Raw genomic sequence first — 16,487 nt, 5'->3', positions numbered from 1 at the left:
CAGAATCTTCACTAATTCGCAAATAATCCTTTTTTCAACAGACATTCCAACAATTCTCTCACAGTCAATTAAATTTGTAAAAGATCTGATGATAGTCCGACCAAAATGTTGCAGAAAATGATTTAAAAATTAAGATAAATTGAAGGGAGAAGCTAAAGACGATGATATAATCCGATTTATTGTATTTTTCATTCATTTCATGAAAATTTATTTATCTATATTTCATCACTAATGAGTCTTTTGAAAAGAATCTTTTTGGTTAAGAAATAACAACAAAAAAACATGAAAAACGATGACAGGAAGTGGCCCAGACCCATTACAAAAAAAAATTACAAACTTCCCCTCTTTAAAGGAATCTAACTCCAATTACTTAATTTTATGTCATAAAGGTTATGATCTCATTCATGGATGCAATCCTTTTGAATATTATCCTCAAATCCGCCTTTGTTAAATTTACACAAAAGGCCACGGCTATCAGCAATTTTCCTCTCTGTCTCTCTTTGTGACATCTCTCTCACCAACACAAGCTTTTCACTCAAAAATGTACACTAATGAAAATAAGGGATAAAAATAATCCTATTACAGAAAATTTAGCCTGCTTTCGAATGAATTATTATGTCTGGTTGTTAAGCATGTTTGGCAAAGAGAAATTCTAGGAAATTGAATTGTATCTTTTTGATGAAAATAATTTTTTTTTAGGTTAGAAACTTTGTATCTTGAATAACTTGAAAGGAAGTTGAGCAATCATTTTGGTGTCTTTTGGGGATGAGTCTTGCCACTTTTTACTATACTTTTAAGGTTGAATGAATGTTAGGCAGCGATTTTAAAGACATGAAAAATAAGAAAAACTTTTTGAGGTGGAGAAAATTTTTAATTTTAAAATTTAAATTTCCGTTAAATCTAAGTGACTTTTCAACTTGCCTTAATACTTTTGAAGCCATCATCATCATCATCATCAGGATCTAAAACCGAAATGAAATAAGAGAGAGCAAAAAGATGAACAAAAATTTTTTGTACAGTTGTGGTCACGAAAAAAATGTGGTCTGCATATGCCGAGGATAGTTCTTTGGTAATTATCCTCTGGAGCTTTTATCATTTAACTGTTGGTATTTTTTTTACTTTCCATCTCCGTCCAGTTCCCCTCCCCAAACAGTCCATCCATCTGTCTCTTTATCCACTCACTTCAGTAGCTTATCAAGTAGTCACCCGAGAATTTAAGTCATTGCATGATAACATTGCCTCATGATGTAATTTTAATGGCAACAATTTAATGCTTCAATGGCCATGGATTAAGTTGTGATGTTTATTATTTCATGGTCCAATTACGGATAAAATAATTATCATAGCTTTTGCTCTCTCATGCCATACTTGCTTGTTGTTGTTGTTCTGATTATGTACATGGCATATATGATGCACATGTATGAGCTTATATAACTGACAAATACATTTATGTGAGTCATCAATCACCGACAGGCGAAAAAAAATATTGAAATTATTTATCGAAACACGATTTTATGCTGATGAATTGAAATGTATCACAATTTTTTTCATGCTTGAATGGATGCATGAATAAAAATATAAAAACATAATAATTTTGATACTTTTTTTTTTTGTTCCTTTTTGTCATGCTCAGCGATTGAAGTTGTGCTTTTTTTTCTATAATTTTTGTCTCGATTGAAATCATCTGCCGTTCATTTCTGTGAGGCACGAAAAAGTTTTTGAGCACAGATTAATAATTTTTTTTTTTCGTGACGGATTTTTTTGGTATAAAGTTAATTTTATTGAAGCTTGCTTTAATATTTTTGGATGCTTTAATGTTGCCGAATAGGACAAATTGGTGAGTCGACTGAAAATTCAGCATTAGGATGGATTGACTCTAGTATGGTGCCCTGTATTGTTGAGTCCCAATCCGAATCCAAATCAGAGTCATGCTGAGCTGAAACCAATTCAGAAAAACGCCGACCTAACACCAAGTTTGATTCGTACTTCCTGATACTAAGTCAGTGTCATGCCGGATACACACCAAGTAGAGTCACGTCAGCTTGACAGTGTTACGACGGCTTGACACCAAAATAGAATAACGTCGGTCTGACACCATTTCAGAGTCATATCCACTCGACACCATGTCAGAGTCATATCGACTTGACACCATGTCAGTGTCTTATCGATTTGACACCAAGTCAGAGTCACGTGGGTCTGACACCACGTCAGATTCACGTCGACTTGACACCAACTCAGAGTCACATCGGCTTGACACCAACTCAGAGACACGTCAGTTTGACACCAAGTCAGAGTAACGTCGGTCTGACATCATTTCAGAGTCACGTAGGCTTGACGCCACGTCAGAGTCGATTGACCAACTTATCGGCTTTACACCAAGGAGTCACGACTTGACCAACTTCCATTAAATTATTCTTATCATTCTCATACTCTTCGATTAAATTATGCTGTACATACGGATTGATATAATAATTTGTCACTAGGTCGTACTCACACATGCGATTCCAAAGGCCTCAACCACCCATCCTCACCATAGCCGACATAACATGTCTCATCATCTCCTTTATCAATATCCAACACTCATTAACTGATCAAATTTACTACAATACTATACAACAAACATTATCGTCTGACAATTTCCATTGAATACAATCCCTCATGGGACGACTTGTATTGACAAACAGTTAATTAATTTATAGACTTCATGATCACATTAATTTACAGACACACGCATCGATGTAATTACACAACTTTGTGTCTTTTGATACAACATAAAAGAGAGGAGGATTTCATCAAGCTTCAATTAGACACTGTCAATGAAACTTTCCGAAATTATATCCACTTGTTGTGTGATATTGATAGAACTTTTCATTCATTGTTGGGTAATTGCCTTTGTAGAATCTGTTGTGTTGGATTTGAATTAGTTTTAACATTAATTGTGAATGATGTTTGTCAGGACTTAGATTTTGGACGTTTGAAAAGTTTTGGATAGATTTGGAATCTGTAGTTTGGAAGGCACATGACGTATAAATAGGCAAAAAATCGGCATTATACTGACTTAACATTGGTCTGAGGCTTGATATTATAGAATCTGGTCTTGGTAAAGAGTTACACTGACCTGGGATCGGGTTTTCGACAATTTCTATGTCATGTGCTTCCCAGGTAGGTTTTTGAAGACTTATTTCTGAATAATACCAGTTAGTTCCTTACTTACCTACTTCGCTGGTTGTACACACCAATTCTGATCCATGACCTCCAAACTAGTAAGTTAGTCAATCCAAATTCTGGCTCATGGTCGGAATAGCTCTGATATGGTGCCAGATTTAGTTTAATGTTCCCAAAGTCACGCCGTCCTTTGGCAGATTTATGACCGATTAATCAAGTTATTCTAGTCAGAATTTCAAATTAAACTGGATTCGACCTTCGGATACACTTCCGTGGGTCTAAGTCTAGAGTGATAATTGCACTCTATATTGTTTCCACCCAAGCTTTCTCAAGAAGGTATAATTATGGAAATGACTATAATTAATTTTGTCTCTATGTTAATTTGTTACAGAGTCTATTTTTGTAGCTCCTACACTTCAGACACAATTAATGCTATTTAAGTAGGTTTATAGCATTTAAAACATAAAGACGACATGAATGTCTTCACGTGTAGCTTGATATTATAATAGGAGTGGGCATTTGGTCAACTTTCAAGGAAGAATGAGTCCAATACAGTTTTAATTGGAACTGTATTTGCAATCTAAGACGTCATTCAAGAATGAACCCTTAGATCATTGATGGACATTTTTTTTATTTATCATAGCACACCTTGGTAGTAAGCCATGACCGGAACAGCACAAGACATACGATTCAACGTTTGTTTTCAAATATTTTGAAGAAGTGTGCCACGGCACAAGGTTGCCTACCAAAATACTTTCCGCAAAATGGTATAAATTCTCATATCAAAATGATTTTGCCATATGAAAAATAAACAGGGTTTGTGGAAAACAGCTGTTTTCAAAAACCAGCCTGTTTTCTGATAACAGATTCCCCAAACTCTAGGTACTGACATCTTCTAGTCTCAAAGCAACAGAAAATTTGCTAAAAATTACTTAATTCCTGCCTATTTCCTATCCATTCTGCTTCTATATCCTACAAAAATAAACAATATTTCTCTACATCAGCGGCGGGCAGCCTGTGTGCCGCGAGACACTACTGTACACACCAGTATGTGGTCAAATATTTTTGAAATGCAATAAGGCATATGCCTTGTGTGGTTTCAATTGAGACTTACCATCAAGAAGCCGGCCCGTTCACTTATTATGTTCAGGGGGTTCAATTAAACATCATGGTTAATTTTTGAAAAAGTTCGTTATTCTGTTCAAGATGTCCCGCGAAAATAAAAGGTTGACCACCGCTGCTCGATAATGAAAAGTTTACAGTCAATAATTCCAATGAAAAGTCCATAGAAGAAAGAAAAACAATTGAAATTCTTATAAAAAGGAAATGGGAATATAAACACCACCCATAAAAATTCCTAATCCACACAAAATAAAAAACTTACAATCCACAGCAACAAAAAATGTTCATTGAACAATAAAAGTTTATTTCCCATAATTTTTCAATCCTTTTTTCTTTCTTTTCTTTCAAGACAATAAACAGAAGATTCAAGAGCTAGAAAAGCGAACAATAGAGCATGTTTACAACATAATTCTATTAAAAAACTATACAGCCTATAATATAGATTAATATTGCCAAATCATGTTGCTTTAATAATGTGTGATATAATCCATAAAATTTGCCTGTCAAAGATACCATAATCATTATCCTCATATCGTCATGACTGATATTTTCATTTTGTCAGTCAATCAAATCACAATAGAATCATCATATACATAATTTTTTATAAGCATATGAATCATGTATAGAATGGGATTCATATAGAAATCGGAGATGGGGCAACAAAATGAAACTATGTTGTTGTGAGTCAAATAATTCGCCTGGAAAGAAGCCTCGCTTGAATGAGCTTTTCAAAAATAAAGGAAAAAGAAAAGGAACACATACATGTGTTTTGGAGGTTTTGGGGATGGAAGCGCATTTTATGGACGAATGTGTGTTATTAAGATTTGTGATTATTGGGGTGCTTACCACAATAGTAATTATTAATAAGTTTGATTAAAAAACTTCCAAATGGATTTAAATATCCACAATTGGGTTTCCTGAAGTACTGACTTCGACAAATTCTTTAATCCGAGACCGTGACTGAGACCAAGATTAAGACCGAAAATGACATCGAGAACAAATTCGCGATCGCGACCGAGACCGAACACACGACAGAAACTAAGCCGGAGACTAAGACAACAAGGGAATTTCTAGAAATCTCGTTCTCGACTATCCAGGAATCTAACACAAATTAATGCGTCTATACAGCTCAAGCATGTCCTACAAAAGTGTGGGTTCATTTTTGGTTAATCCCTAATGAACCTACGACTAGGATAACCAATTATTTAAAGAATTCTTAGAGGAGGACTTGAGATAATGAGACACAGCACTAGAACTTGTTAGCAGACAGCAAAAATTGGTAATCAGCGTTATATGATCACATTGAATCTCACATGATTGGCCATTAACACTAAGAATTTTTTCGTCACTTTTTATTCCTTTTGTGATAATTTTTCATTATTTTGATCAGTTTTAGACCTTTATTGATGATTTCAAACTATCTCGAATATCACAATTTAATTAATCGATCTAAAATTCGAATCTGACACCAAGTCAGAGTCATGTCGACCTGGTGCAGAATTCTGAATCGATTACCTGACATGTGCTATTCGGATACTTCTATTTTCTTATAGAATCTTAAAAAATTCCATTTAAAAAAAAAATCAATTCTTACATAATTTACAACCTCAATCATCCAGCAAACTACAAACTATCCAATCAGCTAGTCAATCAATTCCACAAAACTTTACTTAACAATCAAACCACATCGATCCAATCAAATCACCCATCAAATTATTCAATCAGTAAGTCAATCAGACAGTTTCATACACATAAGTAGAGCATCCACACACGCTTCCTCGAAAAAGCAGCACTAAAAATAATTCATCATGTTATTCTTTTCTTTTGTGGTTGCTTGCTTACTTGATATTGAGGAACTGAATGAATGGAATGAAGTAGGCCTCTTATGAATTTATTGATGAAGCGATTTACGGTTTTTTTCCTTATTTGATGTGAGGGTTGGAATTGGAGTCGACTTTTTTTTTGGGTATGAGAAATCATGACGCATACACAATCAATGACAGATGAAGGAAATGAATTAATATTAATGAGCTCATTTTTATGCTTCTCGTCTTCTTCCTCTTATTTTCCATTCCATAATATTTATGCTTTAAAGACGCAGCATTGAGCGTGACGACGACAACGAATATAAACGACATGTGAAGGTTCAAAAAGCTTAAGGATAAAATTTGAGGCATAGATTACACATACGCGCACACCAAATAATAATAATAAAGACTTGACGGATGGAGTGAATGAAAAATTGATTCTCGTTATTTTGACGGAAGGCTTTACTTCTTTATTATGTTTTAGTCTCAAGTTTCCATTGAAATTCTGAGAAGGAAGTGGATGTTTAGAGGAATGAAATTTGTCTGATTGACTGAACTTTGGATAAACTTGGGAGATATGTTGATTGACCTCTCTTGATATTTAGTCTTGAATATTGAATTTTGGAGTGCATGTTGGGACTGGACTTGAGATTCTGGGAATGTTGAGAATTATGCAGAGCTAAAATTCGAGGTTCGAGGTTCGTTCTAGGTTGCTACAAAATGCCTTTCATCTGACTCTGTTGCTGGATGTATCACAAAGCTTGTACAAATTCTCATTTCCCAGTAGCATCTAACTAGCATTCCTTCATTACCGTTCTACGCCATGTTGCTTTTGGAGCACCTGGAAGCCTTTTACCTTGTGGATTCCAACCAAGGGCAGTATAGCAAGTCTTGTGTCTCACCCTCAGCTACAAAAATATTCCGTTTTGTGAATTGTATGGTATGTCCGAAAGTATGTGCTATTTTGTATGATTCACAAGTTTAGTTTGAATTCCTCGAACAGAACAGTCCGGAACATTTCATTTTTCATCAGGATACCCTCACATTTAATCGTCGAGTTGACGACGAAGAGACGTCATAGTAACTACATTGTATGTGCTTAGTGATGAATGATTTTGTTCAATTATGAACTATTCATGGATGTTAAAACAGTAAAAAAACGAGCAGCGCATTGTAGTCACTAGGGTAAGTTGCAAAGATACACTCCCTCCTTGGATAAGTTCTTGGGCATCGCTACGTTGTCTTGTTACCTGCAAGATTTAAGGGTGGTCTGATGATTTTGGTAGGGGTATTTTAGATCCATTTCTACGGCGAAAAATGAGACTATCGTAATCTTGCTGTTCAAAATGTTCAAGATAAAACTGAATTGAACTTAGGTCTAATCAGAGCTAGATATGCTATTGATCTCCAAGTTTGACACAATATACAGATTGTCATTTGAATGGGAACTAATGACTAATCCCCTAACAGGCAAAGACAGTGCTTTCGAGAGCAGAGTATACTGAGAGCAAAGCTCATGAGCATGCTTATATCCTTTAGTAGCTTTCGTTGTACAGGTTGGGTTAGGAGATAGCAAGTTGTGAGTCTGCTATCCTTAGGGCTACCACCCCACAAGCGAGAGTTTGAGCAGGATTTTAATCTACTCTTTCGATTACATATCCCGGCATAGCTTCGGTATCCAGCGGTGTGTTTGGTAGTAAAAGGGGATACTACGTGAAGGTACACACTTGACATTTGGTCAGCTTCGGAGTCAGACTTGCTTATCAGTATGCTTATGTAGATAACAAAACATACTCTATGCCTGTTAGGGATCATAGCTTGCAGATTACCTAAGAATCAAAAGCTCAGGACTTCAAACTTCAAATACTCCCAAATATTATTATGCGTATCAATTCCACAATTCCCCTTTTAAATTCCTTACCAATTTCTAGCATAATCAGCCTCCTCCCATTTCCTATTCATCGCAAACCTTGTGCATGGAAACAGAAAATGATGACAAGAAGAGATCTTTACATGTATGCGAAAAAATTAGCATGTTATCACAATTTATATATGATTTTGATACATGAGATGAATTTTCTTAAAGATGAAGGGGCATAACCCAAGCAACAACAACAAAAAAAAAGGAGGAAGAGACTGAAATGACAAATGAGGAAATGAAAGGAATCATAATAAAGAAATAGAAAAAACCATGAGGAAGAAGAAAATGGATGAAAAATTGTTGAAAAATAGAAAGTAATTTTTATTGCTGATTTTCAACTTTTTTTTTGCAGTCTTCAGATTTACGAAAAGCTTATTATGACAATTTTCTGAAATGATTAGTGGTTCCTTTGTGTGCTGGATTTTATATATATATAGAATTTATAGAAAAGGTTTGAAAGCATTTCATTTGGAAAAAAAGAATCGAGATGAATCTCATAAAAAAAGTTTATTGCACGTAATTTCACTTTAGAATTGTATGAGTAATGGAAGTGAATTGTGAAGTTCCAGGTGGGAGTAGGCATGATTATGGAGAATCTGAGCTTTTAGGGCTATTTATAGTTTATTTATGACACTTTGTTATATTGTCGAATTATCCCAGATAGCTTAGTGGTAGGAGCATGTGATCGGAAATCGTAGGATGTGGGTTCGAGTCCCATTTGGAATACGTTATTCAGAATCATGCTTTTTCAGTTAGATTAACAATTATTCATAATGCTAGGTTTCTTAGTTGATCAATAAGAACTGACAATCTAATTTTTTTTTTATAAAATAAACTTTTTATTCATTAAATTTTTAACTTAATTATGTACAAAGTTTGGATACATTTTATTTGTATTTAAATTTTTAAGGATTCTGACTTATCGCATTCAATCACTTAGTTTTTGATTTTATTTTGAAATTGTTTTGCTTTAATTTATGTTGTGGTTTATTCGGTGTTTCGCGACGCAAGACGAGTGTTGAAATTCGTTTGCAACTTTCCGACGTAGTCCTCAATAGAGGGTATTTTTGCTTCAGTATGTAGATCTGATATCCTTTCATATCTTGTTTTGTTGAGAACAATTCTCAAGAATTTGTTTTGTAGTACTTGTAGTTTTTGTAGATGTGTTTTTGCCATCCGTTCAAATGCTGGACAGCCGTATGTGAAGATGGGTCTCACGGCTAGCTTGTAGATGAGAAGTTTGTTTCGAACGTCGAGATGTGAGTTCCTGCTGATGAGGGGATAAAGTAGTCTTAGTGCAGTGTGAGCTCTGTTGGTCACATATTCTACATGCTGCTTTAATGTCACTCTCTTGTCGATTATCATTCCCAGATATTTAGCTTCGGTTTCCCATTTGATGTTTTCGTTGAGGAATTTGATGTTGTCTCTTGGAAGTTGCCTGGAGTACCTATTTGTGATGAATAAGGCTTGAGTCTTCTGTTTGTTGAGATTTATTTTCCATTTGTTCATGTATTGTTGTACTTTTCTTCCAGTGTGTTGTAGATGTGTTACAATATCGGCTGAGTTTTCTGCAGAATGATACAATGCAGTATCATCTGCGAAGAGTGCGATATTGTTGGTTGTTTCTCTTACAATATCATATGTGTAGATGTTGTAGAGAGTTGGTGAAAGCACTGCTCCTTGTGGTACTCCGAATTTGATTTCATTGGTTTCTGAGAACTGACCTTTAATAAAAACTGAGAAAGTTCTTTCACTTAGGAAAGATCTTACAGTTTTTATAAGTGGTAGTGGAAACCCTAATTTGATCATTTTAAACAAGAGTCCGTTATGCCAGACTCTGTCAAATGCTTTCTCCACATCTAGGAAGATCATTCCTGTTGATTTCTTCCTGCTTATGTTTTCCTTTGCTGTTTTGATTACTTTGATGAGTTGGTGAGATGTTGATCGTCCTGTGCGAAAGCCACACTGTTGAGTCGGAATGATGTTGTTATCCTCCAGATGCTCGTTTATTCTATTCAGCAATACTCTCTCCAATATTTTGCTTAGGGAACTAAGCAAGCTTATTGGCCTATAGCTGCTCACTTCGTTTGCTGGTTTGCCAGGTTTTGGGATCGGGATTACTTTAGCTTTTTTCCAAACTTTCGGAAAATAGTTAAGTTTGAGACACGTGTTGATGATGAACTTCAAATATTCGAAGCCTTTTGGTGGAAGATTTTTGAGGAGTATGTTGTTGACATCGTCTAATCCTGGTGCTTTAGGATTTTTCAGATTTCTTACAATGTATGAGATTTCCTCTACATTTGTAAGTTCTGTGCAGTCACTATTTTCTCCTTCCAATGCTTCCTTCACTGCGTTGTCTACTTCCTGGGTATGTACTGGGTTGTTGTCCTCAAGTGGATTTTCGTGAGCTTTACGAAAATAGTCACTGAGAACGCTGGCTTTTTCCTTATTAGTGATGAATGTTCTATCTGCATCAATCAACGGTGGCATCGATTTTGAACCTTTCTTGCAATGCTTTGCAATCCTCCAGACTGTTTGGTTTGATGGTTGGATTTCTGAAAGCCGCTTATTCCAGTTTGTATTTTTGAGTTCCTTAATTTTGTCTTTGATGACTTTCTGTAGAATGTTTAATTCAGTTTTGATTTGATTATCTCTGCTACGTTGCCATCTTCGTCGAAGACTTCTTTTCGTCCTGATTAAGTCTTTGATTTCTGGTGTGAGCTTTGTCGATTCAAAGTTGATCTTTCTCTTCTTCACAGTTTTGTTTCTTGAATCCATGATGAGTTCTGAGAATACTTTGATATGATGTTCTATCTCCTCTACTGTGTTGCATGGGTTTTCCAGAGTGCTGTCTTCGATGCGACGAGTTATATACGATTTGAATTTTTTCCAGTTGGCATTTCTGTAGTCATATCTGTAAACTGTGTTGTCTGTTCTGTCAACTTTGGATGTCCTGATTTGAAAATACACAGCGCAATGGTCACTCATTGCCTCTGTGCATTTTAGTTCTGTAGTGTTCAGACTGGAATTTGAGAGCATCAGGTCGATTGTTGATACAGATTTCGTCGGATCTTCTGGATAATACGTTGGTGAATCGGGGTAGTAGATCATGAACTCCCCGGACATATCCTGTAGTATTGTCCCGGCTTTGTTTGCTACGTTGCAATTCCACTCTCGATGTTTTGCATTGAAGTCTCCGCAGATGTAGTAGTTTCCTCTGATGTTTGTTATTTTGTTGATGTCATCTCTTAGATGATCGTCTATTTCCTTCCTTTGCTTCCTCCTGGAAGATAGACGGAGAGGATGTGGCAGCTTATTGATTCGTTGATGAAGACTTTTATTCCGATGCATTCTATTAGCTTTGTGTTGTAACTTGGTTGAAGCTGATGTTTTAGATTTCTTTTGACAATGATCGCAACACCACCTTTTGGTCTATCAATGCGATCAAATCGATGAATTACGTAGTCAGGATGCGAGTCTACTTTGGAGTTTGGTTTTAGGAATGTTTCCGATATGCACGCAACATCAACGTTTTGCATGCTGAGGTAGTCGAGAAATGCTAACATCTTATCTGCAAGGCTGTTAGCATTCCAGTAAATTACGTTGATTCTTTGGTGACTACAATCCATGTTGACTCATGTAGATTTTGGCAACTTCTTGGCCGATGGCTTGTTGTACCTGTTCCTCTTTTAGGTACTCTGGTTTTTTGGTGATGATTTCGATGAATGAGTTGATGAAGAACATGCAATTTGATAAATCTGTCTCTGTGCTCATTTCATCGATTGTGCCTTGGGCTGGTGAAATTTGTTCCTTTGTATTACCACTGGATGAAGGTTCAGGATCGACCTTGTTTGTTTCCAAGGTTAGTGAATTGAAGTCTAGGTCCATAATTTCTACAACCTGCGTTGAGTTCTGTTGATGATTGTTATTGGTCTTTGGCTTTGACCTGTTGTTATTTCCATTCCTTCCCCTTCTCCTGTTTCTTCGTGTTTTGTTTTGATTTCCCTGATTTGAGGGTTTCTGCTGTGGATGCTTATTTTGTGATTTTATGGTGACTGGTGCGAAGGTTTCAGAAGCTGGTTTTCTAGATGTTGTTGGTACCGGTTCTGGGATACTCCTAGCTGGTCTTTGTGATGTAAGTTGATCAGATCCGCCTGATCGTTCACCTGCTTTTGATGTTGGTGGAGCATTCCTTTGTTGTCCAGCAGGATTTCGTGAATTCCTTTGTTGTTCACCTGATGGTCTGTTTTGATTTCGGTTGTTGTCGTTCATTGATTTAGCTTTCCACTTCTCGATTATTTGTTTCCTGATGTTGCATTCTTGTGAGATTGCTGTATGTTTCTCGCCGCAGAAGTGACACTTTAGTTTTTCGATTGGGACCTTGTTGGTTTCAATCGAAATGTAAGGACAGGTTTTTGAATCATGCTGTTCAGAGCATCTGAAACAGATTAGTGGTTTGTTACAACCACGTTGTCCATGACCAAACTGCAAACATTTCGAACAGAAAGAAGGTCCGTTACGCCTGTTGTTGTATTTAGCCCATTTTACTTTGAAGCCGTAGACACAGTTAACCTTTCGAAGGTTTTCCAAAATGTTACCTTCCTGTACTTTATTAAAATACAGAAGGTAGTTCTGGTCGTCGTCGTTTTCGTGTCTCCTTTGTTTCATTGTCATTTTGACAATTTTAACTGGTGATATGTTTTCCGTTTTCAACTCCTTTTCCAAGTCTACGATCTCCATCATTGGAAGTCCGTAGAGCACGAATTTCATCTGTGGTTCCTGGTTTGCATAGGTGTGAAAGTGGTGTTGTTTTTCTCTGAGGAGTTTGATGAATCTGTCGTAGTCGTCCCAACTCTCCGTTGATACAACTTTTGTTTTGAGTTTATCCTTTTTGACGTTGATCATAAAACTCCTGGGTTGGTTGTTGATCTGGTTCATCAACCTTCTGATCTCCTGTCCTCCACCACTAGTTATATGGATCGGTGGTGGTTTTGGTTTCTGCTGTGATGTTACGTTGTTGTCTTTCGATGATGATGATATTTCACTTTGTTTTGGTTGTTCTGGTGCTTTGCTGTTATCTCCGCTGAAGTTGAACAATCTGTCATCGTACAGATTCGTCCTGGCATTTGAGAAGTCAAATTGTTTTTTGTTGTCATCTTTCTTTTTGCTAGCACTAGATATCTTTTTGGCTGGCGCACTGAAGATTTCAAGTTGGCTGCGACGTTTTTCTGCCCTTAATGGTTGGACGAATTGATCCATTGTTGTCTGTTTTGTTTTGAGATTTTCCATCTCAATGTCATGTTGCTTTTCGTTGTTTATATCCTCGGTGATGAGAGTTGTCACGGGTGCTGAATCTTGTTGTTGAGATTCAGGTTGTTTTTCCGAAAGTTTTTGGTTACTTTCCTCGTTGTTGAGATTTGTTGTTGTTTCTACCATTTTGCCGAACAAGTCAAAACACGTCTGAACAAGTTGAACTGAGATTCGAAACTTTAATCTCTGTTGTTGTTATCTGGAGCTTTTGAGAATTTTGAATTAATTGCGGAGCGAATTAAAAACACGTCTGTTCCCTTTGACGGACCGATGTGAACTGGACTGACAATCTAATCATTATGATATAAAGTAAGGGGGAACGTTCTGAATGGGAATTGGATGAGCCCGAACGAATCAAACTTCCCAAAGCGGATCAAAAGCCAAGTGTTCCTTCTTGTGGTATTCCTTGATAATCGCTAAATTCTCTGATGACGACCGAACTGGATGCCGAGCTATCGGGGATATATGTGCATTAAATGATAGAGTAATAGACTATCGAAAGCACCACGTCTGAAGGCTGTGCAGCCCCACAATCATGCTTGTAATAACTAAGCCTTATAACAATGCTATTTCTAGTGTTATGTAGTTTCCGAATGATCTAAAATGTTTTCCTAAGAATCTCAAAATCTCATAAGGGTAAGTTCGCTTATTACGTAACGCGAAAAAAGACTTTCTCTCCGTCCTATTTCCCCACTACCTCCTCTGTAACAAAATATTCATGTAATTTTGCATTGTTTAAGGGGTAAGAAAATCTCGACCCCGCATCCACGCAAAGCATTAATTAATAAGAAATGGCCCCTAACCTAACAGCACAGTAGTCAGTAATCAAGTCCAACACAAAAATTGTTCACTTGTTAAACTTGTAAATTTTCATGTTGATAACTTTGTCAATAAAAATTTTTCAATTGAGTTGGTATAGCTGCGTATGATGCATGTGGAACTCGATGTGATTAGTGGATAGCCAATTGGACCCCTAGCAGACATAACACATGCTCTTAAGTACTGAGTAAGCTTAGAATACTATTGCAAGCATGCTCGACTAGACTATACTAAACTACAGCAAGTGTAGCATAGGCAGTCGCTTAAGAAGTAGACATGCAAAGCAGAATTGCAAAACAAGCACTTGTGACAGGCAAAAACCGTACAATTTTTTGGTAATTTGTATGGTTTTGTAAGAAAAAAAAATCATATAAATTATCGAGAATTTGTACGGTTTTTGCCTGTCACAGGTGCCTGTGTTGCAACTCTGATGCAAGGTTCTCATACACATGTATGCTACACAATTTCTTAAAAGCATGTCCTCTGCCTGTTAACACACATAATTCCTACGAATTCCACACCATCTCAATCCACCAAAAAATTCCTCAACAATCACTTAACTTCCTGAACTGTACCTTAATATCCCCCATCGGTATATTAGAAAATTGCTGTGGTCGAATCTCCAAATCCTTATCAGTCACTGATTCATCACAAATGAGCTCAAAATTCCTTAACAATTCAACAACAGCTGCCTTAATTTGCAACGTTCCCAACTTCATGCCAAGACAAATGCGAGCACTCTCACCGAATGGAATTAGAGCACACTTATCACGAAAAGCTTTTACGCCGCCATTTTCATCATTGAATCGTTCAGGCATAAATTCATGGGGATTTTCATAAATGTCAGGATCACGATGAATTGAATAGATAGGAATCCAAATGGTCGTTCCGGATGGTATAAGAATCTTTTGTTCATCGGATATTAATTCAATTGATTCGTTACATTGTCGTGTTGTATAATATAATGGTGGATGGAGACGTATTGCCTCGTAAAAGACTTGATCAAGATATGTTAAATTCAATAAAGTCTCAATTGGAATTGTCTGATTATTATCAATATTCTCATTGATTTCAATTCTCAACTTGTCTTGAACTTTAATATTATTTGATAATTCATATAGCACGTAGCATAGTGCAAGACTTGATGTCTCAAAGCCATCTAACCAAAATGTCATTGCATGTGCTGCTGTCTCAATTTCACTAAAATTCCTCTTATCCTTCAATGATATTATATAATTCAATAAATCGTTACGTTTCTCATTACTATATCGACGACGTTCAACTGCATGATTCGCAATTCTAATGAAATATTGATTGACATCTCGTGTGATAGGTGACGATGGTAACTGAGTCGATGTTGATATACTTTTCCACATTCGTCTACCATAATTTAATATTTCTGAAGTATTATCATCATCATATGCTTGCGCATTAAATGCATAAGTGGTACTTGTTATTGAATTGCATGAATATCTCAATGAAATGTCTCTAACATCAAATAACACTGTATTATTGCTTGCCATTTTCATCTTTATGTAATCAGTAAATTGCTTAGCAGCATCATCGATTAATGGATACATTCCCTTCAGCTATCATCCATGAATCATGTGTTTACATTAGAAATTATTATTGATTAAACAATTAATCATTTTTTTTACTTCATACCCTAGTTGATGTTAATGCTGGACTCATTTCACTTCGTTTTTGCTTCCACTTCTCATTTCTTAGCCAGAAGGGGTTTAGTGATATGACTGAATGACGTTCGGTATCGAGCTGGATAAATATTGACGATAATAATTGCTTTCATTGTATTCTGTTGGGTCTTGTGGAGATGAGATTTTGGTCAAGGGACGGGTGATTGTTGGGAGATTGATACTATTTGGATTTCAGACAAGACACGAGCACTAAATCGCTGGAATAGACGGATTTTTAGAATTTGGTGAAATGATGATCCAGTTGATTTGCCGTCAAATTAAGTATTGCTACAAAGAGATAGTCTGGAAGAACTTGATTGGGAAGTACTGATACTAAAGTATGGCTGGATAGGTCACAAGCTTCAAAAGCGCAACACAAGAAAAAGTGTTGTACGTGGGATGGAAACACAAACTTGTTTTACCGCGTTTAGGTGGAATCCACAAGAAAAAAGACGCTCTGGTGCTCCATAAGCAACACGGCGTAGAACAGTAATGCATGAATGTCAATTAGAATTAGTCAAAACAGAGAATTTGTACAAGCTTTGTGATCCGGCCTTTGAGTAAAGACCAAGAGTCAGATGGAAAGTCTTTAGTAATGATATTGGCTCCAAGGTAGAGCATGAATTCATTAAAGTAACGAAAGCACGA

The 16,487-nt window shown here is 36.3% G+C and overlaps 1 protein-coding gene across 1 annotated transcript in view; it reads right to left on the bottom strand.

The window, feature by feature from the left end:
* LOC139096739 (probable cytochrome P450 28a5) overlaps positions 1-16,010 on the bottom strand; it is a 39,459-nt gene extending 23,449 nt beyond the window's left edge. The window contains exons 1-3 of the mRNA XM_070648487.1: positions 15,811-16,010; positions 14,696-15,734; positions 11,963-12,251 (exon numbers count right to left, since the gene is read on the bottom strand). Coding sequence (XP_070504588.1) covers positions 11,963-12,251; positions 14,696-15,734; positions 15,811-15,837 — 1,355 coding nt within the window. The 5' untranslated portion in view covers positions 15,838-16,010. The remainder of the gene's footprint in view (positions 1-11,962; positions 12,252-14,695; positions 15,735-15,810) is intronic.
* Between the last annotated feature and the right edge of the window lie 477 nt (positions 16,011-16,487).

Source organism: Chironomus tepperi, unplaced genomic scaffold (genome assembly GCF_022539635.2).
Source record: "Chironomus tepperi strain 1889 unplaced genomic scaffold, CSIRO-AGI_Ctep_v1 contig_401, whole genome shotgun sequence".
Taxonomy (NCBI): Eukaryota; Metazoa; Arthropoda; class Insecta; order Diptera; family Chironomidae; genus Chironomus; species Chironomus tepperi.
The sequence above is the reverse complement of the archived record's forward strand: the minus strand, read 5'-3'. Positions and strand labels throughout refer to the sequence as shown.